General features: G+C 42.2%; 1 protein-coding gene across 1 annotated transcript in view; it reads left to right on the top strand.

Annotated features, from left to right (window-relative positions):
- Positions 1 to 26,337, top strand: part of PCNX2 (pecanex 2) — a 150,043-nt gene that overhangs the window by 102,647 nt on the left and 21,059 nt on the right. Inside the window, exons 24-28 of the mRNA XM_066611442.1 lie at positions 4,627 to 4,685; positions 8,384 to 8,599; positions 18,625 to 18,878; positions 22,202 to 22,435; positions 23,118 to 23,221. Coding sequence (XP_066467539.1) covers positions 4,627 to 4,685; positions 8,384 to 8,599; positions 18,625 to 18,878; positions 22,202 to 22,435; positions 23,118 to 23,221 — 867 coding nt within the window. The remainder of the gene's footprint in view (positions 1 to 4,626; positions 4,686 to 8,383; positions 8,600 to 18,624; positions 18,879 to 22,201; positions 22,436 to 23,117; positions 23,222 to 26,337) is intronic.

Genomic DNA, 26,337 nt, shown 5'->3' with positions numbered 1-26,337 from the left:
GGTTATATGCAGGGGAAAGCAGGATGAACGTGAATATTGAGGAGGCTGCCAGAACAGGCAAAAATGAAAATAAACAATAAAAGCTTTTGGAATTTCCAAGATAATGCAAAGAACAACTGAAATGGAAAAACAATAATTCAGGGTCTCTTTTCCAAAAAGAAAATAAAAAATCAGACAACTTCTCTTTTAGCTGCTGCCATAGTCCTTCTTTGGAACTATTGCCTGTGTCAGCCCATAATGCACTTTGAACAGAAGCCACATTTGTGAAAATTAATTGGGAGCACATCCAAGAACTGTTGGTCAGTAGTTCCTTGCCAAATGAAGAGACGTACAATTTCAGTTCATTGAATGACTTGAAGATGCAGCACAGTAAAGCTCCTCAGAGGGAACAAGTCTTTATAAGCCAGCCAAGACCCTGAGCTCAAATGCTGAATGGGAAAGAAGAGCGGAATGAGACAGAAAGAGAGGTACCTACTCAGCAGTACAAGCTATAGAAAAAAAATATGAATAATCCATTTGAGAACAAACTTAGTAACATTTCTTTTCAAAAAGGTAGAGCTCAGTATAAGTGAGGGCTTAACTCCACAAGTTATTTTTAACACCTGTGATCAAATCTGGGATATATGAAGTAATAGTAAATAACAAGGTGCTGTTGAGCATGTGCAGAGTTTTTTTTACTTCCAGTGTAATCACAATTGGCCTTCACACATGATGATATTTAGAAAGAAATCTGGACTGTTAACTTTTAACAGGTATCTGAATATGGAACTAAGATGGCTAGATTTTTCTGGGTGCTAGACTTGCGTAAATGAGGTACTGATATTTTATATTAGCAATATATTTCAGAGACGTCTCATTACTATAATGTAACATACTAATACAGTAATGTGATGATATAAGGCATAAACCTGGGCATTTCCCATTTACCTTTCTGGGCCTTGAGAGAGAGCAGGAAGTAGTAAAATCACTTTAAAATGTAGTGTTGTCTTTCAGAATTAGTTAGTTTCTTGCTGGAGATGCGCACAATTTTCACATACTCTTCAGGGCAAGCACCAAAGGACCTGCACTCAGCTTGTGTGGAATAATGCCACTCAGGAAGAAATTCAATTACTGGGCTAATTATCACCCTGGCTGAGTGGTAAGAACAAAATTTAAAGTAAGAAGCCACTGGAGAAAAGCCCAGATTGCCCAGTAGTCCCCGAAGTTCATTTTTAAAAGATATCCTAGTTGACAGCTGAAAGCCCAAGGGTGAATGTGCAGCTGAGTCCAGAATAGAGGATATTAGAATTTTAATACTGTACAGATTCTTCTAGCTTTTAACAAGTTGCAGCAATCCAGCTGCCATAATTGTGTGGAGGTTTTAAGGTCCAAAATAGACTTTGTGAATGTCCCTTAGCTAAACTACTTCATATTTCCTAAATGTTAGTAGTGAAATGGGTTCTCTGAACTTTGTTGTACTATAGTCATGTTATATTAATTGCTTGGAGAAATAGGGGTTAAAATATTTAAAAGAAAGATAGGGGAAAAGTTCTGGGTTCTCTTTACAGAGATGGTGGGGTTTTTGGTTTGTGTTTTTTGGTGAACCGCTAGGTCCACTTCACTTATTACTTTTTATGACATTGAGATTAATCTCCCATGTTGACCCATTTTGATCTGAATGGTAGGATGGATGGGGATGGAGATGCAACACATACAACAGAAGCCACTCTGTAAATTTCATTTCTTCTCTTTATGTTGATGTGTGAAGTGAGGCTGCACACTAAGAGTCTGATGACTCTCAATAAGGCTGCAGTCCTAACCCACTTTCCAGCCCTGATATAAGGGCAATGCAGCTTCGAGGTAAGGAACAAACATTGCCTTACCTTTAGGGGGTCTTCTTTACCACCACCACCCCACCGCAGGATGCAACACATGCCCCACTGGCACAGCTATGCCAGTGCCGGAAAGTTGGTTAGGCTTGCACCCTAAGAGTCTGAAGAGTCTGAAGAGTATTTTACCCATTTCGCCTCCCTCTATAAACTTATTTTGTAAAGTAATGCTTGGTTACCTTCAAGAAGTCTTTGGGAAGTTTAATCTTCAAAAGGCTACTTCAACTGCAAAGGGATAAATGAAACACCATCATATGTTAGACTGCTAAGACAGAGTTATTTTGCTGAAAATGCGACTCTCCTCTAAATTTATCTTCTTTATAGGAAAGTGGAAAGTGCTGTCTCTAGCTCAGAGATTATGTTGATCACCAGCCACTATGTTGCATGGGCTTCTTCATTCATTATGTGTTTACAGTGGGCCTCGCGGGGTATCTGCAGGATCTGTTCCAGAACCCCCTTCCCCATGGATACTGATTTCTGTCGATAATTAGATTCACAGAAAGCCGTCAAAGAACCTCCCACGTTCCGGTTGTGCCTTCCGGTTGTGTCCAGGTGGTGTTCTGAGGCACAGGGAAGCCACACATGGCCTCTCCAGGTCTCAAAATGCTCCCAGTGGCATCCAGAGGCATTTCGTTTTCAACAAAAACCAAAAGTGCCTTTCAAATGCCTCTGCGATGCTTTCTGAGGTGCAGGGAAGCTGCGCATGGCCTCCCCACATGTCAGAATACCTTCCAGACATGACCAAAAAGTCATGTGAGACCCTCCAGCATGGGCCAGCACTTACATTGAGTCAAATCCATGAGTGCCAAACCCGCGGATAAGGAGGGCCCACTGTGTTTGTATACCTTGGAGCAATAGTCCCCAAACTTACTGTGTCCATGCTGCCCTTTACACTGACAAGGACGCGTGTGGCCTCTTTTTCCTGGCTTGATGGGACAACAACATGTGAAATTCCATGCCGCATCGGAAGAAGAAGCCATGCAGAACTGTGTGACACCCCTGTGAGTGTTCTGTGGCACCCTCGAGCCCCACAGTACACACTTAGGAACTTCTGCCTTAGAGCAAGGATAGGTAAGCTATGCCCATGGGCCAGATTCAGGCTATCCCCCAAATCATCCAGCCTGTAGTCCCAAAAAGATATATCCACCTGGCCCATGGTCCTAAAAAGGATTTAAGTTCGTAATTCTGGTTGGCAACCTTCAGTCTTGAAAGACTATGGTATAAGCCTACAGCACCCAATATTCCCAGGCAGTCTCCCATCCAAGTACTAACCAGGCCTGACCCTGCTTAGCTTCTGAGATCAGACAAGATTGGTCATGTGCAGGGTAACGGTTGCTACATAATTCTATATCTGTATAATTTACAGTGTAAGTAGATGAAGGGCAGAAGCTTCTTTTGAGCATCATTTTCTGTTTGGGAATGTGTCACTCCATGCCGCACCCATCTCTTTTTTTTCTTAGCTTTATGGCCTAATTGAGAGGTATGGATTGGCCCTGGGAACCATTGTAACAGTACAATAGCTGTTGCTTGCAGTACTGCAGGCTGTGTAGTGAATATTTTTTACTCGTCTCGATTTTAGTTGGTCTCGACCAGTATGAGTAAAATGGCTGCCATTTCTGTCTCATCGCTGGAATACATGACAAGACTCCTGACTTGCTCAGGTCTCAGGCAACATTGGGAGCACCCAATCTAGATAAAGGGAAGCTATGTTGTTGATGGAACCTACAAAAAAGAGAGTGTTCTGTACTTCATGCCTTTTGAACCATAAGCTCAGTTACAGAAATTATTTGAGATTGTCTTTATAGTTATTGCAGTGGCATTTGTGGTTCTCTTGATACCCTGCACTGTAATTTTGATAGCCTTCAGAATTCATGTGCTGGAAATAGAATTGCAGAGGTTCCCCCCCCCCTTTCTATGGTCCTAGTAAGGCTTATTCCCTCATATGTCTTGGTATGGGAAGCATTTTAAAATTATTTCTGTGGTAATATTTGATACTATTTAAATGTAAAGTGGGGAGACTGACAGTATTTCTTTCAAGTTAGAATTAGCAACAAGTGCAAATTTTAATGAAAGATATAAATATAAGATTGCACATAAATGCAAGAGGTATGATATCTATTAGAGGTGGCTTCTTATGTGAGATACCCCACTTGTTTGAAATAATCAATCCTAGACAGTAAGGAATCCAGTTGACACACAAAGTAGGTGCCTTATAGGTACGCAGAGAAGATTGTAAGACTGAAATATAGTACATAGTATAGTGTAAGGGGAACAAGCACATACCAGTTAGATATGTCTCCTAATGCACATGATCTGTGGCCACAAACCCTGCTGCCCCAGGTTCAACACTTTGCCTACAGAGGCAAGTGCTGAACTGAAGGAGAACTTTCTCACTGTGATTTGTAATGTGAGTGGCTGATGTTTCAAATCATGAGTGGAAACTATCCCTTTATTCAGTAAGGGGCCTGGCCACATAAGGCATCAGTACGCAGGTGGCTAGTGTGCTTTTGTTCCCCCTTAAACTGAGTACAGTTGTATTCAGGGATGAAACATGTATGGACCCTTTCTCAGTCTTTCTACGCAATGTTGTGAGAATTTTTTAAATTGTGCCTTGGCTCACTGGTTAAAAATCAGTATCTTAGTATGTGGGACGGGATAAAAATGCAATAATAAGTAAACCCTCACTTGTACAGCGTGACACTGGAAATCATTCCTGTTGCTCAACCAGGATAATCTGTAAGCATCTTTTTATTTCCAGCACAAAACGAGTGGACCATTCTAATACAAGACTGGCACTTCAAATTGAAAAGGATGCAGGTATGGAATAGGATTTATTTTATTTGTGTTTATGAAGGTGACCTGATTAAAAATCTTGAACACATTTTATTGTACATGTAGTTAAGTATGTAAAATAAATTCAGTTTCCTTTTACATTTTAAAATGCTTTCTGAACACGTGGCTTATGGGTTCGACTTATTTTGCGTGAAAAAAGCATTTTTCCTGAAGGGGATATTTTTCTCTTTATACCTAGTAAAGCCCATTGGGTATTTACTAGCCCATTGAGTAGCCTATTGGGCAGGCTGGGGTGTTAATAGGGTTAAAGGAAAAATATCCCTTTCAGGAAAATGCTTTTTTCACACAAAATAAGTCAAACCCAGATCTGTGCCAGATAAGTTTGTTCAGATCTGTGCCACCTATTTAGCTGGTGCAAGTCCAAGAACCCCCAAGGGCATTCAGGCCCGGGAGGGAGGAAAGGATATGGTGGAAGTCTGTTATGTCAATCCTGTCTTTTCCCAGGCCTGATCTGCCCCTATTTCTGCACTCCCCTTGCCCAGAAATGCCCCCCACCCTGTTCCATATCCTGCTGCCCTGCCGCCACACGGTGCAGCTCTTTCCACTGGTGGCAATATGCAGCATTGATGGGGCAGTGCAGACCTCCCTGCCGGCGCTGCTTATTCTCTGGGTGCCGCAAACATGCTTTACAGCACATTTGCTACACCCTTGGCCGACGCAGGGACCACTGCGCCTACGGAACACTTTGATACGATTGCACTGATGGTAAAGTGCAGTCACTCTAGAAAGGCCTAGAGAAGTAACTCTAGAGTTGGTTAGGCACATTTCAGGAAAAATCTTTAAGACAGTGACCAAATGCAAAGGCTGGCAAGACTCCTGTATTTTTGTTGGAAGACAGAAGTATGGCAAGAATCTCACAGTAGCCAATAGTGACTTTAGAATTTTATAGTGCCATAATATAGATAGATAATGATATAGATAGTGCTATGGATATGTTCTTTAAGGACAATCAAACAACAGAATCAGGTACACGACATTGTCTTGCACCCAGATTTCTGGTTCACATTCAGTCCTCATCAGAATATTCAAAACGAAAAGTTTTCCACATCTACTTGTTGAAGGACTTCGAATAGCCTTTAAATGACTTTAAAACGCCTGATGGTGAGCACCAAGAAAATAAAAGCACTGACCAAGCCAAACTATGTTAATTAATTAGGTAAGAGAATTCAAACTGACTGGCACTGTCAGACTGTATGACACTGTTTTGGCACAGGTGGAAGGTTTTGTTTCGTTTCATTTAATCACATATATTTAGGTTCTCATTTTAATTTGCCTTTAGCACACTATCTGCACTTCATGGATGCTTAGACTTGTGAATTAGACTTCACAGTTCTCTGAGGGCTGATCATTCTAAGAGCAAGGTGGGTAGGGACACTTATGCATGCTGAGGAATGGAGAAATGTGATAGTGATTAAAGCACTGCATGTGAACACCAGTGTGGATATCAGGTCTGAATCCATAGCTGGTGTTCACTGTGGTCCATGGTGAGCATATTGCCTACTCCAGTCTGTTTGTCTGTTTCTTTAACAAATGTATATCCCAATTTCCCTATTCCTAAGCAGATGTCCAAGGCAGTTCACAAAGCTCCATAAAAATAACAAATTTACAATATACAGAATTCCAGTAATCAATAAAAATAATTGGGGGTCAGCTATCTGGACCAGAGCAAGGCTGCTTAATGAAACACCACACATAAAGGCATAGAGGGCAGACACCAACACCATCACCCAAATACCTGGCAAAACAAAAACATTTTGAGCTGTTGCCAAAAAGCCATGACGGAGGGTGTAGTTTTTAATTCCCCTGGTAAGGAATTGTGGTGCCATTACAGAGAAGGCTCACCCTTGCATTGCCATCTCTCTAACTTGGGACAAGGGTGGCTCTTTCAAGAGAGATCCCTCAAATTACCTAAGAGGGTGGACCAGAATGTATGGGAGAAGGTGGTCCCTTAGATAACCTAGTTTCCAACTGTGAAAGGCTTTAAAGGTCAATACCAGCACTTTGAATTGGGTCCAGAAATGAATGGTAGTTGTCAAAGCAGCAGTCCAACAGAATCCAACCACCTAGTACATGTCCCAAACTACACACCCATTCTTGTCATGGGCATGAAGACGGTCTCAGTCGCCAGAGAACCCTCTCTATGTCCTCAGACTGTATAAGGTAAAAAGAGTCCATAATAATGGGACAAAGGCCATAGGGACAACTTTCAGAACTGATGATTTCAGTCCAAATCATGGAAAATGTCAGCAATTTTTATCTGCAAAGTGACTTGCAAACTTGTCGCAGTGGTCTATTGAGCAATCCAACTCACTTGCTAAAGGCTAAATTATGGACAATTGCAATTCACTATTAAAAATAAAAGTGGAGAGGGGAGCCTTGCTGGTCTGTTAGAAAGAATCCAAATGAAAAAACGCATCATAGTAACTTCATTGGGACCAACTAGAACTCACAAAACTGATATACCATTCGGGTTTTGCAAATCTCTTCATCGGAATTAGCTGTAGCATGCTGCAGACAGAGCTTCTTCTATGACCTCCAATAAAAACATCTTTTCCTTCCCCTTCTCACTTTTTTTTTCTTGTTTAAAACCTAACCCGAGGGAAAATTCTATGCAGCTTGGCAGCTAGATCACAAGTGCAATGCAACTCTGAGGTAAGGGAACAAACAGTGCCTTACCTTGATGAGGCCTCTGTGACTGCCCCCCAACTGCAGGATGCAGCACATGCCCCACTGGCACAGCTATGCCAGTACTGGAAAGTTGGTTAGGATTGCGCCCTTAGTTGGTCTCAGTAAAGCTATTATGGAATTGTTCAATGGAATTTCAGTATTGTTGTTGGACTTTGATCTTTGCCAATTTGTTCATTCAATAATGCCCTTGGTTGGTTATCCATGATGAGTGAAACTGGAGAATTAAACTTATGTGTCCTGTAACAGAAACATTTGCTGTTGAGCTACTAAAACCTGAAGTAAGTACAGTTCAATGCTTTTATTTATTAACTACATTTTTTCATACAGTTAAATTAAGGTAACATCCTTACTTAAACATATGGAATACAGAAACTCCAGTTGTTTTTAATAAGCCAGAGTGGTGGAGGTCCAAGGCTCAGATTTGTTGTAGAGCACCCATATAAATAAGCAGGTGGGGGTTTCCATTCATTTCAGTGTTGGAGAGTGTCCTATCCACTGCTATTGTGAGTGATCCAGTGGAGCTCTCTGGTGCTCATTAGGGTTCTGCATTTACAACTGATCCACTGGCAACTGGGCCTGTCCTGCATTTTAGAAAAATCCCCTAATATTCATTAATTAAAGATCCCCCCTGACTTTTCCTCCAAAAGAGCTCAAAGGATCTTAATGGTTCCCAGACACTCTTCCATCCAAGACCTGTTTAGTTGCAGGGTTCAGCTCTGTATCCTGTGTCTTCAGACCATTCACTAGGCTCCCTGGAACATAAGAAATATGGTCACAGCATATGTAGTGTAGTTAAGTGATTTAAGCAGAACTGACTCAAAATATGATATTGTGTGTTTCCAAGGGAATGGTTCTAACTGTCTACAGAGGAGCTTCTGTTAAGTAATTATAATATATAATTATTTTTAGGGTTTTTAAACTTGGTGATTTTGTTCCTTATCCCTTTTACAGTTTTTGTGTTGCTGTGATTTTAGGAAATGATGATAACAACCTCAACTCCATCTTTTATGAGCACTTGACAAGATCTCTGCAGGAGTCTCTTTGTGGAGATTTGATTCTCGGGCGCTGGGGAAACTACAGCTCTGGGGACTGTTTTATTTTGGCGTCAGATTACCTGAATGCCTTTGTTCACTTGATTGAAATTGGAAATGGTCTTGTCACTTTCCAGCTCAGGGGACTAGAATTTCGAGGTAAGCACCCTATGTAGCTGAAAGAGCAAAGGTCCAGGGAGAACAGAAGGTTCAGATACCATATGCTGTCTGCATAATTAAATGGCACGGCAAGTTTCAGTGTAAGCTTAATATTATTTATCCATATAGGTTGTCACTACATCATTTTGAATTCTTTAGATGTAAGTAGTTTGAGTCATTTAAAAATTACCAGTACTTTAAGGGACATCCTTTATGAAATGGTCGAAGGAATGGTAAATCTGAAGTACATTTTGTACTGCAAAATTAGTTTTCACTTATCACATTACAGAGGTTCTAATGTCTGATTCCATTGTATGCTAATAAACTCATGATACAGTGGTAGCCAAATGGAAGATTAGATGTTAGCTCTAGTCATCATTTGAGATGTAATCTCAAATGCATTTGCAGCCCAATTTTATGTATGTTTTCTCAAAGTCCTGCTAATTCCATACAGTTTACTCCCAAGTAAATGTGCATAGATATGCAGCTTTAGAGGGCAATGCATATCTTACAGGGCAATGCCTTGCATGTCAACCCAGAAGAAAGTTCCACTGAGTTCCCCCCTGTGTTTGCATCCATAGAGTCCTTTACCATCCAATAATCATCTTCTCCCCTGATTCTAACTTAGCATATTCCACCGTGGTCTATCCTAGGAACTGAATCTGTGATGTATAAATGTACCCAGAGGTAACTGTAATGTGACTGCTTCAAACCACAGGGTTCATTTTCTTTGTAGTTTTCTTCCTGAGTTATCCCAGTAGTAGTAGAACTAGACATGACAAAACAAGACAACTTAACAAGATGCTCCCAATTCTCAGTCTGGTGGAAGAGAAGTTGGGGGTTTGAGCAGTGAAGCTTAATTGATTAGAAAGGAAGCAGTGTGAGGCTCAATGGTTTCACTTCAAAGAGGTTCAGATGAATCGCATTTGTGTTTGATACATGCTGCGCTTGTTGGTTTAGTCCCCAAAGTATAACTCCAAATTTAAATAAAAAAGAACACTGCAGGCCTTGCCTGATCAATTACCTTGCTATCCCATATTGAAGCAACTGATATGGAACACCTGTGTGTGTGTGTGTGTGTGTGTGTGTGTGTGAGTGAGAGAGAGAAAAATTTGTAAAGGGTGTGATTATGAAACTTGGAAAACATTGTGATTCTTCTGGATTCTTCTAATGTTTATAACTAATCAATCATTATTCTTGGAAAAAGTGTGCACTTTGGAAAAGAACATTGAAAAAAAATCTATTTTTCAAAGATTGATTTGCAAAGTTTATTATTGGGGGGGGGGAAGCTAGCATCTACTATTGTTCCTTCTTGCCTGCATTTGCCTCTGTTATGACTTCCTCCATTATGACATTATGACTGACTAAGAAGTTCCAAGCGAGGACACCAGGCTGCCCTTGTGAAGGGAGTACTGGGAAAAATACACATTGCAGCCAGCCAAAGAACCTGCTAAAAGAGAGCCAAGCTAATGTTGCAACAGTCCCTGCTAACTGAGCAAAGAAGCACCTTTTTATGTGGTATTTAGCAAGGAGAGAGCAACTGTCCCTCTTCACCCCACCACAGCATCTTTTCCGGTTTGCTGTTCGGTTGTGTTTCTTCTGTATCTTTTGCAGAATCTTTTAGATTTTGAACCCTCTTGCAATTGGAAACCTTTTATTTATTTAGCCATGTAAATCACTTTGTGAACATTTTAGTGAAAAGTTGATATATCAATATTCTTAATACAGTACTAAACTTCGTCTGCTTTTCTCTAGCTTCATTAAAAAAAATAACACAGAGGTTGGTTCTCGTTTACTGCTCAGAACTTTCTGTATCTAGTTTATACAATGTTAGATGAGGTCTGATGTGAGCCTGTAGTTTACCTCTGTTTGATCTGTTTACCATAAGCAAAATGGAATCTTGGCCAAAATGGGGAGAAACAGGTGACTACTGACCCAGCGGTTGGGTAAAAGGGCCCTCAGACAAGACATATGAAGATATTACTTTTAGGTAGCTTTGCTGATACTTGAGGTACTACTGCTTTCTTTCTGCAGTTTCAGTTGTCCTTCAAATAGCATTATTAGCTGCTAATGGTTTTATGACATATAGTAATAATAGGGGCATTCTGCATTATACTGCATACAGCCTTATTGTAGGGAACACTTTTTGAACAGATGAATGTGAACCATTACTCAAAATCATTCTTTACTGAAAGAACAGCTCCTACTCCCTTTTCCTTTTGCTAATATGTACGCAATTAATTCACTGGATGTGGGGGGAAAAGACCATATTCTTCTAGATTAAAAGCATTATGGTCATAATACATTGACTCTTTAGTGTGTAAGACACAATGGTGGGTCAGAAGATTGAAAGACTCTTTCTAAGGGATTTTCATTTAAAGGAAGACTAAAATGCTCATTAAGTAATATTTGACTACAAATTATTCAAGATTATTCTGAGGGTAGTTATATGAGCCTGTTGCTAGAAGGAATGCACTAGAGTCTGTGCATCAGCCTGATCTTTCAAGAAGGCTGATACAAATCTTCCTTCATTGACCATGTTCCAGAAATTATAAGAAGGCAAAGCAACTGAATCAGATCCTTTCATCTTTTTTTTTTTTTTTTTTGTCTGCCGGAAGAGAAACTGTATTTGCAGCAAAACCAGCAGAATCCTATGTTGCTCTGAGTACTCTAACCCAGGGGTGCCCAAACCCCGGCCCGCGGGCCACTTGCGGCCCGCGGTGCGTCCCCATGCGGCCCCCAGGTGGGTCGTGTACCTCCAATGGGAACACGGCCCGCGGAAGAATCACCGTGGCCCGCGCTGCCCCAGCGAGCTCACGATATGTCTTTCCCTCGCTGCCGGCAGCAAGGGCAAGACTAGCTTTGCGAACAGTGCAGGGCCTTTTATAGCGTTAAAGTAACGCGAGACTTGCAGGTCTCGCGTTACCTTAACACTGAAAGCACTTGTGCCCATGCGCAAGCTGAGTCTCTCCCTGCCTGGCTCCGGTTAACACGTGGAGCCTGAAGCAGCAGGGAGAGACAGAGCGCCTGCGTCGCCACCTCCACGAGGGAGGTTGGGCGGGCGGGAGAGCGTGCGTGCGAGCAGCCAGGCAGGCAGGCAGGCAGGCAGGTGCTTCAGCAGCAAAGTTGCCGCCACCGCCAACTGTATGCAGCAGCAGGCACCTGTGAAGAGACCAGGCACCAGGAGAGAGACTGCTCCACCGCCTGTACGCAGAAGCAGCAGCAGCAGCACGTGCCAGGGAGAACTGGCGAGCACCACAACAGAAGCAGCAGCAGCAGCCACCACTCTCACCTACAAAGCTCCCTCCTTTGGTTCAAAACAAAGAGTGAGTCCCCATTTAGAAATACTTTATTCTTTATTTACTGTTGCCTGCAACCTTCCTGCCCAAAATATGTGCTTGCTCTGTTGTGGAACTTTACCAATGGTTTCTCTCCTCCTTCCACCCCCCTTTTTCCTGGATAAAACATGCACACCAGCCCTGCATTGTCTGCCTCTGGTTTCTAAAATGCCTGCTCTGTTGTGGAATTTTACCAGTGGTTTGTTTCCCTCCCCCTTTTGGATAAAATGATGCACACCAGCCCTGCATGGTCTGCCTCTGGTTTCTAAAATGCCTGCTCTGTTGTGGAATTTCCCTCCTTTGTCCCCCCCCCCTTTTGGATAAAATGATGCACACCAGCCCTGCATTGTCTGCCTCTGGTTTGTAAACTGCCTGCTCTGTTGTGGAATTTTACCAGTGGTTTCCCTCCTTTGTTTCCCCCCCCCCTTTTGGATAAAATGATGCACACCAGCCCTGCATTGTCTGCCTCTGGTTTGTAAACTGCTTGCTCTGTTGTGGAATTTTACCAGTGGTTTCCCTCCTTTGTTTCCCCCCCCTTTTTGGATAAAATGATGCACACCAGCCCTGCATTGTCTGCCTCTGGTTTCTAAAATGCCTGCTCTGTTGTGGAATTTTACCAGTGGTTTGTTTCCCCCCCCCCCCTTTTGGATAAAATGATGCACACCAGCCCTGCATTGTCTGCCTCTGGTTTGTAAACTGCCTGCTCTGTTGTGGAATTTTACCAGTGGTTTCCCTCCTTTGTTTCCCCCCCCCTTTTTGGATAAAATGATGCACACCAGCCCTGCATGGTCTGCCTCTGGTTTCTAAAATGCCTGCTCTGTTGTGGAATTTCCCTCCTTTGTCCCCCCCCTTTTGGATAAAATGATGCACACCAGCCCTGCATTGTCTGCCTCTGGTTTCTAAAATGCTTGCTCTGTTTTCTGGATAAAATATGCACACCAGCCCTGCATTGTCTGCCTCTGGTTTCTAAAATGCTTGCTCAGTTGCTGTGGCCATGTGCGGTGGGCAGCACCCCCTCTGGTTTTTCCCATTTCCTCCCTCAGATATATCTGCTTTTATAATTTTTTTAAAATTCTCTTTCTTTAGGAGTGGGGTTTTGTGCAGCAAAATGTGTATGTAACTCCACTATTCTGTCACTGATGTTTCCATGTGTTCCTTGACTTTTTTCTTCCTTGCCCAAAGGTGTGTGCTTCAGGGCACATCCTGCCTGTTTCTGAACAAGTTATATCTGTGGGGGCATCCTGCCTCAGCGTCAGCTTATGTCTCCATGTATTTCTGGCTTTGTCTGTATGCTTTTTCCTGGCCAAGAGGTAGGTTCTTGCGTTTGTGTGTGTGTGTGAGAAAGAGAGAGCTCACACACATCAGTGACATTACTAATACTGCTGTCTCATTACTTCCCTCAGGTATGGATAGAAAGAGGAGAAAAGTGGACAACGAGGGCCGTATTTTCAACCCAGAATGGAGCATCAAGTACTTTTTCACACACTGCAATGAGAAAGCTCTGTGCCTTATCTGCAATGAGAACGTTGCTGTTCTCAAGGAATACAATCTGCGTCGCCACTATGAGACCAAGCATGAGAGGACATACTCGCAATACACAGGAGCACAGCGTTCTGAGAAACTGGAGCAACTCAAACGAAATTTGGAGTCACAGCGTGCTGTGTTCACGCATAGGAGAACAGAGAATGAAGCTCTGACCAAGGCCAGTTACAAGGTGACCTACAGATTGGCTAGAAAGGGGAAGCCATTCACAGATGCAGAACTAATCAAAGGCTGTGTAGTGGATATGGTGGAAGAGATAAACCCAGGTTTTGAAAGTGCTTACAACATGGTGAGTCTGTCACGAAGTACTGTAACACGAAGATTAGAAGATATTGGAAACAACATTGTCCATCAAATTGTAGACAAGGCAGACCAGTTTCAGGTATACTCTCTGGCTCTCGACGAGTCTACAGATGTGTGTGACACCTCACAGCTCCTGGTGTTCTTCCGTGGTGTCGACAGCGAATTTAATGTGACTCAAGAATTGGCATCAGTGCACAGCATGCATGACACAACAACTGGGGAAGACATCTTCAAAGAATTAGAGAAGTCTTTATTAGAATGCAAGCTGGACTGGAGTAAGCTGAAATGTGTGACAATTGATGGAGGAAAGAACATGTCTGGGGTGAAGAAAGGGTTGGTTGGACAAATAACAAGAAGAGTGGAGAGTAGTGGACTATCAAAGCCTATGTTTCTGCATTGTATCATCCATCAGCAAGCACTGTGTGTAAAATATGTGGACATGACTTGTGTTCTGAAACCTGTGGTAGAGACAATAAATTACATAAGATCTCATGGGCTGATTCATCGCCAATTTCGTGAGTTCCTGAAGGAGACTGATTCAGAGATCATAGACTTGCCCTTCTATACAGCAGTCAGATGGCTCAGTTGCGGGAAGGTCCTCTCGCACTTTTTCCAGCTCAGAGAGGAAATAAAATTATTTCTGCTACAGAAGAATCACCATGTACCAGGCCTGTATGACACTGACTGGCTCATGAAACTGGCTTTTTTTGTAGATTTGATATCACATGTGAACCAACTCAATATCTGTATGCAAAGAGAAAACAATCTAATCAGTGATGTCTTCTCACTTGTGAAGACATTCAGGTCCAAACTGCTGCTCCTTGGAAGGAATGTACAACACCAGAACTTGGAGCACTTACCCACCTGTGCAAAATTGCGGGCTGAGACTGGAGCAGCATTTCCATCATCATTTGCTGCAGAAAAAGTCAGGGAGCTGCACAAACAATTCACAGAACGCTTCTCTGACCTGGATGCTCATGCAGAGGAAATAAAAATGTTTCAGAATCCCTTTGACTGTGACGTGGACAGACTGCCAGGTCAGTTCCAAATGGAAATAATTGAATTGCAGTCAAATGATCTGCTGAGAGCAAGGCACAAGGAAGCAGACCTGGCACAATTCTATAAATCTCTGCAGACTGAGAAATTCCCAAACTTGAAAGAATTTGCTCGTGGATCTCTCTCTATTTTTGGGACAACATACCTCTGCGAGCAGACATTTTCAAAAATGAAATATGTAAAATCAAAATACAGGTCCACATTAACTGATGAGCATTTGAAGTCATTACTGATCATTGGCTCCTCCAAACTAGTACCAGATTACAGTGAACTATTGAGATCAAGGCAACAGCTCCACCGCTCTCATTGAAAGTTCATAGTGCTCAAAGTTCATAATGTTCAATGTTGTTCATAGTGCTCAAAGTTCATAGTTCTCGTGTTTTGCCTGTATTATAGTTCTCATGTGTATTTGTATTATAAAGTTCAGTAAAATTCATTTGTTCATATAAGTTCCATCTGTAATGTATTCATTTATGTAAATTTATTCAAATTTGAAATGCAAATTAATTGGGTTTTTTCTTCGGCCCCCGACACTGTGTCAGAGAGATAATGTGGCCCTCCAGCCAAAAACTTTGGACACCCCTGCTCTAACCCATGAAAGGACATATATTATGTACAGTTTGTTTGCCTTAAAGGTGCCACAGGGTTCTTTATAGCTTATGTATGAGATGTTGGTTAGCTAGAGGATCTGGTATACTGTGGAACAGCTGTTCAGATCTGAGGACACTAGGAGCCATTCAGATTGTGTAATGTGTGTGTGTTTTGTACAAAATGTGAGCATGCCCACACTACTTTCAACAGTGAAGTTGTTTTTGAAGATCAGGTTCTAAAGATGATCCAGTTTGGGTTAGTAATACTTTGAATGTCCTCCTGGAATTAGAAGCATCATTTGCTGTCCAGTGGCAGGGAGTTTCTTCTGTTCTCTCAATTATCATGTTTTTGTATCCTAGAATGCTTATCCAAGAGCCAAACTAGATGTAACATTTATGGATCTCTATTTATGTCTTTTAAAAATAATAATAATGGAAGTCTGATCCAGACTGGGACTGTGGTATGGGAAAAGAGATGTTTAACACTTTATCCAATGAAAATTCTTCCTCCAAGCTGCTGTTTATCTTGGTAGGAAAAATATACATGCTGTATGATGCCTATTTACACAGATTGTAAAGAGATTGGGATGCATTCACAGATGTCCAACCTCATGTTTAGAAAAAACTCGCAAAATGGATTAGACACTGCCTTGTCAAAGAGATAGATGCGTTTCTGACCTTTTGCTAAAAAGTAAATTTGACATAAACCAACATACAGTACAATCCTATCTAGCACAGGAAGAGCAGTGCCAAATGGCTTCTGCTGCATCCTGTGTTGGATCTGAGCAAGCTGAAGGTCTCTTCAGAGTAAGGGGATATTTGACCCCTTATCCCAAGTATAACCCCAGCCTGCTCAATGGAACTTCTCAGAGCTGCACCAACTATATTGCTGGTGCAGACTCCATGAGCCCCATGTTGGGCTTTCAAACGCAGGAAGAAAGATAGGATTCAGTGAAGAAGGTCTCTGCCTGTCCCAACCCTTCCCAGGCCAGTCTCAACCCCACTTCTGCCCTCTCCTACCACCTTCACCATGCCTTCACGCTGCTTGGTGCTTACCTGCTCTCCACCAGTGGCCATGGCTTCAACTGTGGCACCAACAGGGCAGCACAGGCCTCCCTGCTGATGCCATTTACTCTCTGGATGGTTCAAACACGCCTTACAGCATGTTTGCAACACCCAGCACCAGTGCTGCAGTCACAGTGCTGGTGCTAGGGCAGTGTTGGATCAGGCTGATAATCCATTGCAATAAGAAATTTTGCAGCAAGGAGAAACAAAATCAGAAGTTTTAGAGAAAGAGCATTTTGTTCCCTTTTGGAAAGGGAAGGAACCTTAGCCATAGTTATGGATTCACTCAGTCTTCCCTTTTAGTCAATTCTGATTGTTCTTGTCAACTCATGACTAGAATTCAGTTTATGGAAGCACCCACGGAACTAAAGCTAAACATGTTTATTGAAGGAACTGATGAAGTGCTTCTAAACTTTTAACAAGTGTACACAAACCAAAATGTTCAATAGCAAATGCCCATCATGCAAAGTTGAAAAAAGGTTGGACCTGCCAAAGTTAACAGTCCAATCCTGAGCTGCCCAGCACCCAGAGCAGCAGCAATGCCAAAATGGCTACCACTGCATCCTATGCACACCGCGCAGCTGCCACTGTCTCCTTAGGGGAAGGGGACATTTGTCCCCTTCTCCCCAATAAGGGTGCAGGACCCACAACAGGGCTACTCAAGTCTGCACTGGTTATTCTGCCAGCACAGACTAGAGAGTCCTCATGTCAGGCCAGAAGGTCCAACACGGAGTTCAGGATATGGTGGAGCAGAGCTCTGCTGATCCCACCCCCCTCCCGCACCGGCTCCTCCCCTTCCCTGCCCTCTCCCACCCTGACTGACCTGCCCATCACCCAGAGCTCTCCTCTTGCTCTGGGTGGTGGGCCTCCTACTGGCACTGGGCTCAGTATGGACTGGTGCTGAGCCGGCAGCAGTGCTGACCCAGTGCAGTCGTGGGCGTGCCTTATGGCATGTTTGCGACTCTCAATGCCACCATAGGGCCAGCGCTGAGAGCTCAGGATCAGGCTCTGATTCTTCAGTGTATTAAAGTCACATGAGCTATTTCCCCCGTTTGCCTCATTACCTAAAAGGTGAGAGGGGTTGAGATTATATCCTTTGCTGGACTAGATAAAATGGGTAGAGTGGGTAAATGGGTAGAATTGTGAACTTCTAAATTTCATCAAACTGCTTCAGACTAATGCTACTTGCTTTTTGGCACTTCTACCAAGTTGGTCCAGTAAATATTATTATCAACTCTGTGGCCAAAGTCTAAAGCTTAGTCAGTTATCAGCATGCAGATAAAGCTTTTGGGCAAACAAAAGCTTCCCATTCTGTTCAGTTTGAAGAAAACTTCAGCACATGCTGTGAATGATTGAACATAAAAACTATTCTTTGTTGTAAGAAATGGGACCGCCCTGGTTTGCTCAGGTTTCCATGTACACATAGGACTTTAAGCATGCTGTATAAGAACTTCTGGATTGGGCTATATGAGACCAAAATGGTAGCAATACCACGTGGCTAATGTTTGAATTGTCTTTTTTATGGAGTTATTTATCTTTTTTCAAAAAAATCTTGGTTTCTTTTGCACAAAATTCTTCTTAAATGTTTTTGGTTTTATTGGTGAACATGTCCCTTCTGAACATAAATCTATAAAATGGCCTAGAGAACACGAAGTTTGTGTTCATTATCCTGAAGGCTAAGTCTCTGGTATGCACTTCTATATTGAATCCTCATCCTTTCTACATTTAAGGTTAAGTACTTGGATGTAATTATATTTCTTGTAATTTATGCTCTCCCATCCAAGTACTAACCAGGCCTGACCCTGCTTAGCTTCCGAGATCAGACAAGATCAGGCATGTGCAGGACTGAAGGTTGCCAACCAGAACCAGAATTTATGCTAGAAGCATAGAATTCTGCCTAAAGCATAGAATTGGACACGTTTTACTTTATAAGGTAAAATGAGCAGGCTTCACTTCTCTCTGTTTAGCACAGATTAATGGGCACATTTTATTCATTGATGTAGCTCTCTTTTTCCCCCCTTCCAACTGCCATTTATTATGTATTTGAAAGAGGACAGACTACCAGCTCTGAACAACTCATTTGCATTGATCTCTCCAATAACTGCCTCCTTGTGCTTTTTTAACTCCCAAGGGACTTATTGCCAGCAAAGAGAGGTGGAGGCAATAACAGAAGGAGATGAGGACAATGAAGGCTGCTGCTGCTGTAAACCAGGGCACTTACCTCACTTGCTGTCATGCAATGCAGCTTTTAACCTTAGATGGCTGACCTGGGAAATAACACGGACTCAGTATATCCTGGAAGGATATAGCATTATTGATAACAATGCTGCCACAATGCTCCAGGTGTTTGATCTACGAAGAATACTCATCAGATATTACATTAAGGTAAAGGGTTACCAGTCACCTCTAGGAAGAAAACATTTGTGATCAAACAGCTTGATCTCTGATACAGGACTGTAGGTGAATAGGATTTGGTGTACCTGTTATCACATTAGAGCAGTATCATGACTTACAGTGACCAGTGGAGCAAACAACACAGAAGGCTACATTGGTGTATCATCTCAGTATGGCTCTTTTAACTTTTCTGATGCAAATGTGGAAAAAAGGCATGATGGGGGTGGGGTGCCAAAACTAGCACAGTCTTAGCTGCTTCCTTGTGCCCACCCTTTCCCTTCCATACTGATGAATGTTGTGATGACAACTCTTGTTTAAAAATCATGACTAACTGCACAGGCTCATCACTGAGGTGAATACTGCTAGTGGACTTTGAGGCACCAAAGTAATTGAGCATTGTTGCAACCTCATCAGCACCTGCATCACAAAGCCAAATTGTCAGGGAAAGGACAGTGAACAGGAAGCAAAGACAGGGCACCCAAAGCAAATGCTAATCTTTCATAGTCTTTCAGCAGTCAGAGTAGTATGCTCCTGAGCTTTCACTTCCATTAGCCATCAGCATTAGGGCAAGGCAGTCAGTGGTACATTTAGCAGGAATGAATCAGAGGTCAAGTTACACTATATTAGCTTTCAGGCATTGTCTTCAAACAGAGTTTCTTGCCTCTCTGCTGTGGAGATTGTGGAGGGAATTTATTGAATTCGGGGCTGCAGTGCTGCACACTTACATGGAAGTAAGTCCCATTGAATCCAATAGGGCATTACTTCTAAGTAGACACATAGGATTGTGTTGTACATTTATCAGCTGGTGACACTGGACAGCAAAGACAGGATATCCACTGGAGTTGGGGATACATTGCTTGAGTTGGTCTCCAGAGATCTCTCGTGTTTGCATGACTGCCAGAGGATATTCAGTATCTTCTATATTTATTCCTTACAAACTGGAATTTACTAAATAGGAGGCTTAGCCTAAAGTTAGGGTTGTTTCAGGTGATGATTGCAATAATATCCGACCCATGCTGAGCTAGTTGAAAATGTACTACAAATCCATGTGTTACATGAATTGGCTATTTTAGCTTTAACCTTGAACAGAGCAATTTAACAGCCACAAAGATGGAAAAATACTATATTCTATTCTTAATAAACTTTTAAATGTTGAAATGTAATTCAAAGAATTTAAGTGCCAGTGCTATCAAAAAGAGACCATTTTCTTTAGTGAGAAAAAGAAGCATATGAATTGCTGCTATCTTAAGTTCACATGCCATGGCAATTAAGAAATATTGCAGACTAGGAAAACACTGGGATTAAGATGATGACGATGTACCATAATACGTCATTGTTACCTGAGGCCTGAAGAATATTTGTAGGAGTTTTTTTCTCCGCTATCTTAATTTTATTGTATTGCTGCCTAGGAATGTGTCTGTGCACAGCCTATATTTACCCATTAATGAGGCAGGCGGAGGCATTGTCAAGCAAAAGAGAAGGAGAATTAGAAGTCAAAGACCTAATACATTAGCAGTCAGGCACTCGTGTTGTTGAGGAACACAGTGCAGCCACGTAAACATCAGGCGATAGCATCATTAGGATAGCAGGCGAAACGTAAACCTTGGAAAGGTTTAATTTTGCATTATCATATGCTTGAGGATTGCATATTTATCTTTTAAACAATGCCCTGCACTTGGTATTCCGAATTTATGCTTTTTTCCCCTTTAGTTGCCATTGAGCTGACAGCCAAGGGGGGGGGGGGAAGCCTCTTTCTCCACATAAAAGGGATTTTTGCTCTTCTCTAATAAAGTGGGTCAATTCCTGTAGCCTTTCTGCATATATTTGAAATAATTTCCTGTCTGGTTACTGCAGGTTATTGCTTTCCCCAGTGCTTCGCATTCTCTTTTCAATTTATTTCTTATAAAATATCTGTTTAAAGAAGGCAAAGGTATGCTGTATAGTGTGGTTTTGAAGGGGAAAAAAATGCTGTTGTTTTCTGCATGGCTCTTCTTCAAAGGCTCTGTGCTTATCACTTTCTACACACTGAAAAATTAAGAACCCGTCCTTGTTTTGTAGCCCTCTCTGTGTCGTGTTTCTTTCAAAGAAGAGGACCTCTTTTCCACGTTTAATTATTAATTTGGATATGAAACTGGGAGGGTGGCATCCAAGAATTTTAAATAGGCTTCATAGCGCTGTTTCCATTATGTTCTTTGTAACTCCAAATGTTATTGCTGCTTTTACCATCCAGTTATTGTGCACGGTTGAAAGACAATTCTATCATCTCCCACAGTGGCAGCTTTAGCTTTTGAAGGGACCCTGAAGCAAAAGCCCTTCAAGGGACCCCGCCAAAAGTTGCTCTTCCAGTGTTTTGAAAAGCACATATGGAAAATACCAACTAACCTCTGGGGTGCCTGGGAACCAGACAGCATATGGATACAAGTCCTCTTTCAAGCCGTTGCCCAAAGTGGCGGCAGGGAAGGAGAACTCTCACCCATGCATGTGAGAGCAGCAGACTATCCTCTTTCTTCCCACGGCATGTTTATAAGTCCAGGTGCCCTGGCCTCCTAATGGTGCATTGGGGTGGTATAGCTGGAATATCTGGGATTTGTAAAATGCTGCCAGAAAAGAAGAGGATGGACAGTTGCTACTGCTGCATTCCTGTAAGTCAGCCTGGCCCAATGACAAGGCATTACCAGAAAGCAGGCAGAAGCAGTGGGTCATTCTTTTCTTCTCCTGGCATCACTTAGCAATTCCCAGTCACCTTGGCCCCGAATGCAGTAAGAATTTGGATTCAGAAAGTTTGGAATTTTTATCTGCTGCTGTTTTGGTTGTCATCATTGTCTTTTTAAGTGGCTTTATTTCTTGTTTTATATCTCTGGTTATATGCACTGCTTGATGAAAATTTATTTTGAAAAGTGGTTGACGAATCTACGTATTAAAAATAAAATGCAAAAATAAAAGCACAGCATCATGGTGCAGGACATCCCTATAGACATCCCTGACTTACAGGATGGTGATAGCAAGAAGTGGCACAGGAGACCCTTGCTGTCTCTGGGATAAGTTGGGCATGAGTATGGGCCCTGGGACAGGCAAAGCTACATGATCCACCAGGCCCCTACCAGTGGAGCTCCCCCAGTCTCCCATTCCAAGACATGCTTGTGGACAGTCATGGCCCCAAAGGCACAGGAGGGGCAAATAGTGGTGCTGAGATATGGAAGAGAATCTAATTTATTCTTCATGGGTTGCTTTTCTCTCATCTTTGCAGTAATTAAATAACTCTGTACTTTATGGGCTATTCAAACAAACAACATCCTTTTACTTTTCATCACCAGAGTATTATATACTTTACTGCAAGTTCCCCCAAAATCCTGCACTGGATAAGAGATGAGTCATTCCAAAAGATATTGCAGCCTTTCTCCAAATGGCATTATATAGAACGTGACCTTGCAATGTTCAACATTAACATTGATGATGACTATGTCCCCTGCCTCCAAGGAATCACCAGAGCAAGCTTCTGCAGTGTTTACCTGGACTGGATTCAGTTCTGTGCTGGGAAAAGAATAGAGGTGCATATATGTCTTTCTTTTTCTAATTGTGCATGGTCCCCCCCCCCACCACCTCATTTGTTGCATTCTTGTTAGATCCATTGTATAGACCAGCATTAAGGTTACTTGTTCCATAATAAAACAAGGAAATGCATCATGTTGAAGCATATACCATGATTGCAAGTAACCCCATCTATGCTAAAGGGGATACTCATTTCCTAATGAATATCAACATGTCTCTGGGGATAATAGGACCTTGGTCCAAAACCTAAAAGACTCTACACTGCATAGATTTTAAAAACAGGAACCTTTACTGTAACCCTTCAGATGGGGGAAAGTGTTTGTGTCGGTGGTGGGAAAGAAGATAGGTTAATATCTGGTTAATTAGTTCCTGGGCCTGGACTGCTCTGGACTGTCTCCAGCTGAAACAGTGTTAGCATGAAAGAGAACAATGTACTGTCTACTAAGGACAAGCAGGAACTGACAAATGATAACCAAATACTGGTCAATCCTGTGAACTTTTTTTTCTTCTGAAAATATATAACAGTATCTTGATTTTCAGTGTAGCTGAGTGACTTATTGAACCTTGAACTAAGAGGAAATAAAGAGCATTAGTTAAAAGTTATAATTTTTGTGCAGCTTTGTACTGTAACACTGTGAGATTGTCCTGAAGGACTAACTAAAAGCATTGTGTGTATTTCAGCCCATAGAGTGTGATGAAGATTCTCCGCTAGTAACTCTTTCCTTTGCACTGTGCATTCTGGGTAGGAGAGCACTGGGAACAGCATCACACAATATGGCTATCAGGTAATTTTAGATCAACATCATGACAGTTATGACAGTGTTGTAATAGTTTGCTGGTGGCTCTGAAATTTGTTCATTTATCTGAAACTGGTTTGCTTTTCCATTTATCAAGAAATGCTATGGGTTAGTAGCAAAACTAGAAACACAACAAATACACCTCAAACTCATTTTGAAGTCAGCCCTTGGCAACTTTGTCAAAGAAACGTGTACAGTAATGAACTGCACTGTGCTTGTGACAAAATGCTGTATAATAGAACACCAGACCCAGTTCTTCTTTTGAGAATGAACTTAGCAAATATGACAACCTCTTCCACTAGTTGTCTCCGATAGCACTGGAGATGTGTGCAAAGATATGAACTGGAGAGGAAGACAGTACCAAAGATTGGAAATAATTTTTAAAATATTTTCCTTAGGAACCTATCAAGACCCTTTCTGGTTGTACAGTTCACACCATCTCTCATCTGGCAATCAGAAGCAGCCTGCCTCTAAAATCAAGAGCTTGCACATACCTGCAATGACTTGTAACCTGTGATGAACTTTTCGTCCAGAAATTTTTCCAATCCCCTTTTAAAGTTATCCAGGCAAGATGCCATCACTACTTCCAGTGGCAAAGAGTTCCACATACTAATTACATGCTGGGTAAAGGAATATTTTCTTCGGTCTGTCCTAACTCTCCCAACACTCAACTTTCACGAATGAGAGAGATCTTGGGGTGGTGGTGGACAGGTCGATGAAAGTGTCGACCCAATGTGCGGCGGCAGTGAAGAAGGCCAATTCTATGCTTGGGATCATTAGAAAAGGTATTGAGAACAGAACGGCTCATATTATAATGCCGTTATAATGCCGTCCAGTTCTGTTCGCCACATCTCAAAAAGGACGTAGTGGAAGAAGAGGCTACGGCGTTTGGGCCTCTTCAGCCTAGAAAAGAGACGTCTGAGGGGGGACATGATTGAGACATGGGGATGGATAGAGTGGATAGAGAGATGCTCTTTACACTCTCACATAACACCAGAACCAGGGGACATCTACTAAAATTGAGTGTTGGGAGGGTTAGGACAGACAAAAGAAAATATTTCTTTACTCAGCTTGTGGTCGGTCTGTGGAACTCCTTGCCACAGGATGTGGTGACAGCATCTGGCCTGGATGCCTTTAAAAGGGGATTGGACATGTTTTTGGAGGAAAAATCCATTATGGGTTACAAGCCATGATGTGCATGTGCAACCTCCTGATTTTAGAAATGGGCTATGTCAGAATGTCAATGCAAGGGAGGGCACAAGGATGCAGGTCTCTTGTGATCTGGTGTGCTCCCTGGGGCATTTGGTGGGCCGCTGTGAGATACAGGAAGCTGGACTAGATGGGCCTATGGCCTGATCCAGTGGGGCTGTTCTTATGTTCTTATGTCCCCTGGTTCTGGTGTTATGTGAGAGAAAAAGAGCTTCTCTCTATCCACTCTGTTCATCCCCAGCATAATTTTGTATGTCTCAATCATGTCCCCCCTCAGGCATCTCTTTTCTAGGCTGAGAAGCCCCAAACACTGTAGCTTTTCCTCATAAGGGAGGTGCCCCAGCCCAGTAATCATTTTGGTTGCTCTCTTTTGCACCTTTTCCATCTCCACTATATCCTTTATGTGGTGACCAGAACTGAACACAATAGTCCAGGTGTGGCCTTACCATCGATTTGTACAATGGCATTACAATATTAGCTATCTTATTCTCAATGCCTTTCCTCATGATCCCAAGCATGGAATTAGCCCTCTTCACTGCTGCCACACATTAGGTCGACTCTTTCATCGAGCTGTCCACCAGCTCCACAAGATCTCTCTCCTGATCTGTCTCAGACAGCTCAGAACCCATTAGCCTATATGTAAAGTCCCTCCTTAGGTACAACTCCTACCACCTTCTTGCTCAGAGAACATATACAGACTCAATATGCCTAAGCTTGTACACCCTTGTGATCTGTTCCCACATTACAATTCTGCTCTGTGTTGGGGAGGGGCGAGGCAGTCAGAGGCTCACATTTACACCTTGCCACATTTAAGTTTTTGATACCAGAGCTTTGAGTGAACCACTGCCATATCTTGCAGCTAGACCAGATGCCAGTAAATCAAATGATACACAATTGAACAAAGTATTAAGATGGAGAAACTTCGTTTGCTGTATTTTAAAGTTATGTAGAATTTAGCAAACACATAAGAGTAGAGTGTTTTTATCTTTCTGAGTGTTGATGCAATTCATTAAGAAGTTATAAGACAAGATTAATGTTTACAGAGCAATGTTGAGCTGTATACTGCTGTGTCGGAAGTGAAATTGACATCGTATACATAAGCTAGCAATTTGCATTCATTTACTCATGAATTATGTCTCGCCAATTAATCAGACAACCTTAGCAGCAAGCCACAATGGTAAATATGCCACTGCAATGTATGTAAATAACACTTCTGTTACCTGTCAGTGTAAATGCCAGTAGAAGCCAAACATTATGTCTCAAATTATGCAACATATTTGCTAATTAAGAAGCAGAGCACTGCTATATGAAACATATACGTATATCCTTGTAACTATGCAGCCTCCTCTATGGCTCAGCTGTATAAGCTGAGAAGTCATATCACATCACCAGTTGTAGCTCATGCTGTATGTGACTTTCTTTTTAATCATGGATTTTGTGCATGAGTGGGAAAAAAAGCAACAAAACTGAGTTTTTGTTTCTGAGCAAGTGGATGTCAGGACTAAAAATGTGATCTCTAAGCCATAAATTGATTCGGATCTTGCTTGAGCAACAAACTGACTAGGTGGCCTTAGGCTAACGCAGCCCCAGACCTTTGTCTGCAATCTGAGGATATTACTAACTCACCTTGCCAAGTGGTTGCAAACATTACTGAGAATGGAAACCTGAAATGTTTTCAACACTCTGAAGTGCTGCATACATTTTAAATGTTAATTGAATCATAGCTGTCCTAGTCCAGCGGTTTCCTAGTGTAGAAGGTGAGGGCTCTTTCATGCATGGGGCAACTCTTTTGGGATACTCTGTAAGTGCACAATGGGAAGGATAGAGGTCAGTCTTATGTGCATGACTCAAGATGGGATTCCACTGTGCCTGAGATACTGGTGTCCTGAATGCAT

This window comes from Tiliqua scincoides, chromosome 1 (assembly GCF_035046505.1).
Source record: "Tiliqua scincoides isolate rTilSci1 chromosome 1, rTilSci1.hap2, whole genome shotgun sequence".
Lineage (NCBI taxonomy): Eukaryota > Metazoa > Chordata > Lepidosauria > Squamata > Scincidae > Tiliqua > Tiliqua scincoides.
The sequence above is the reverse complement of the archived record's forward strand: the minus strand, read 5'-3'. Positions and strand labels throughout refer to the sequence as shown.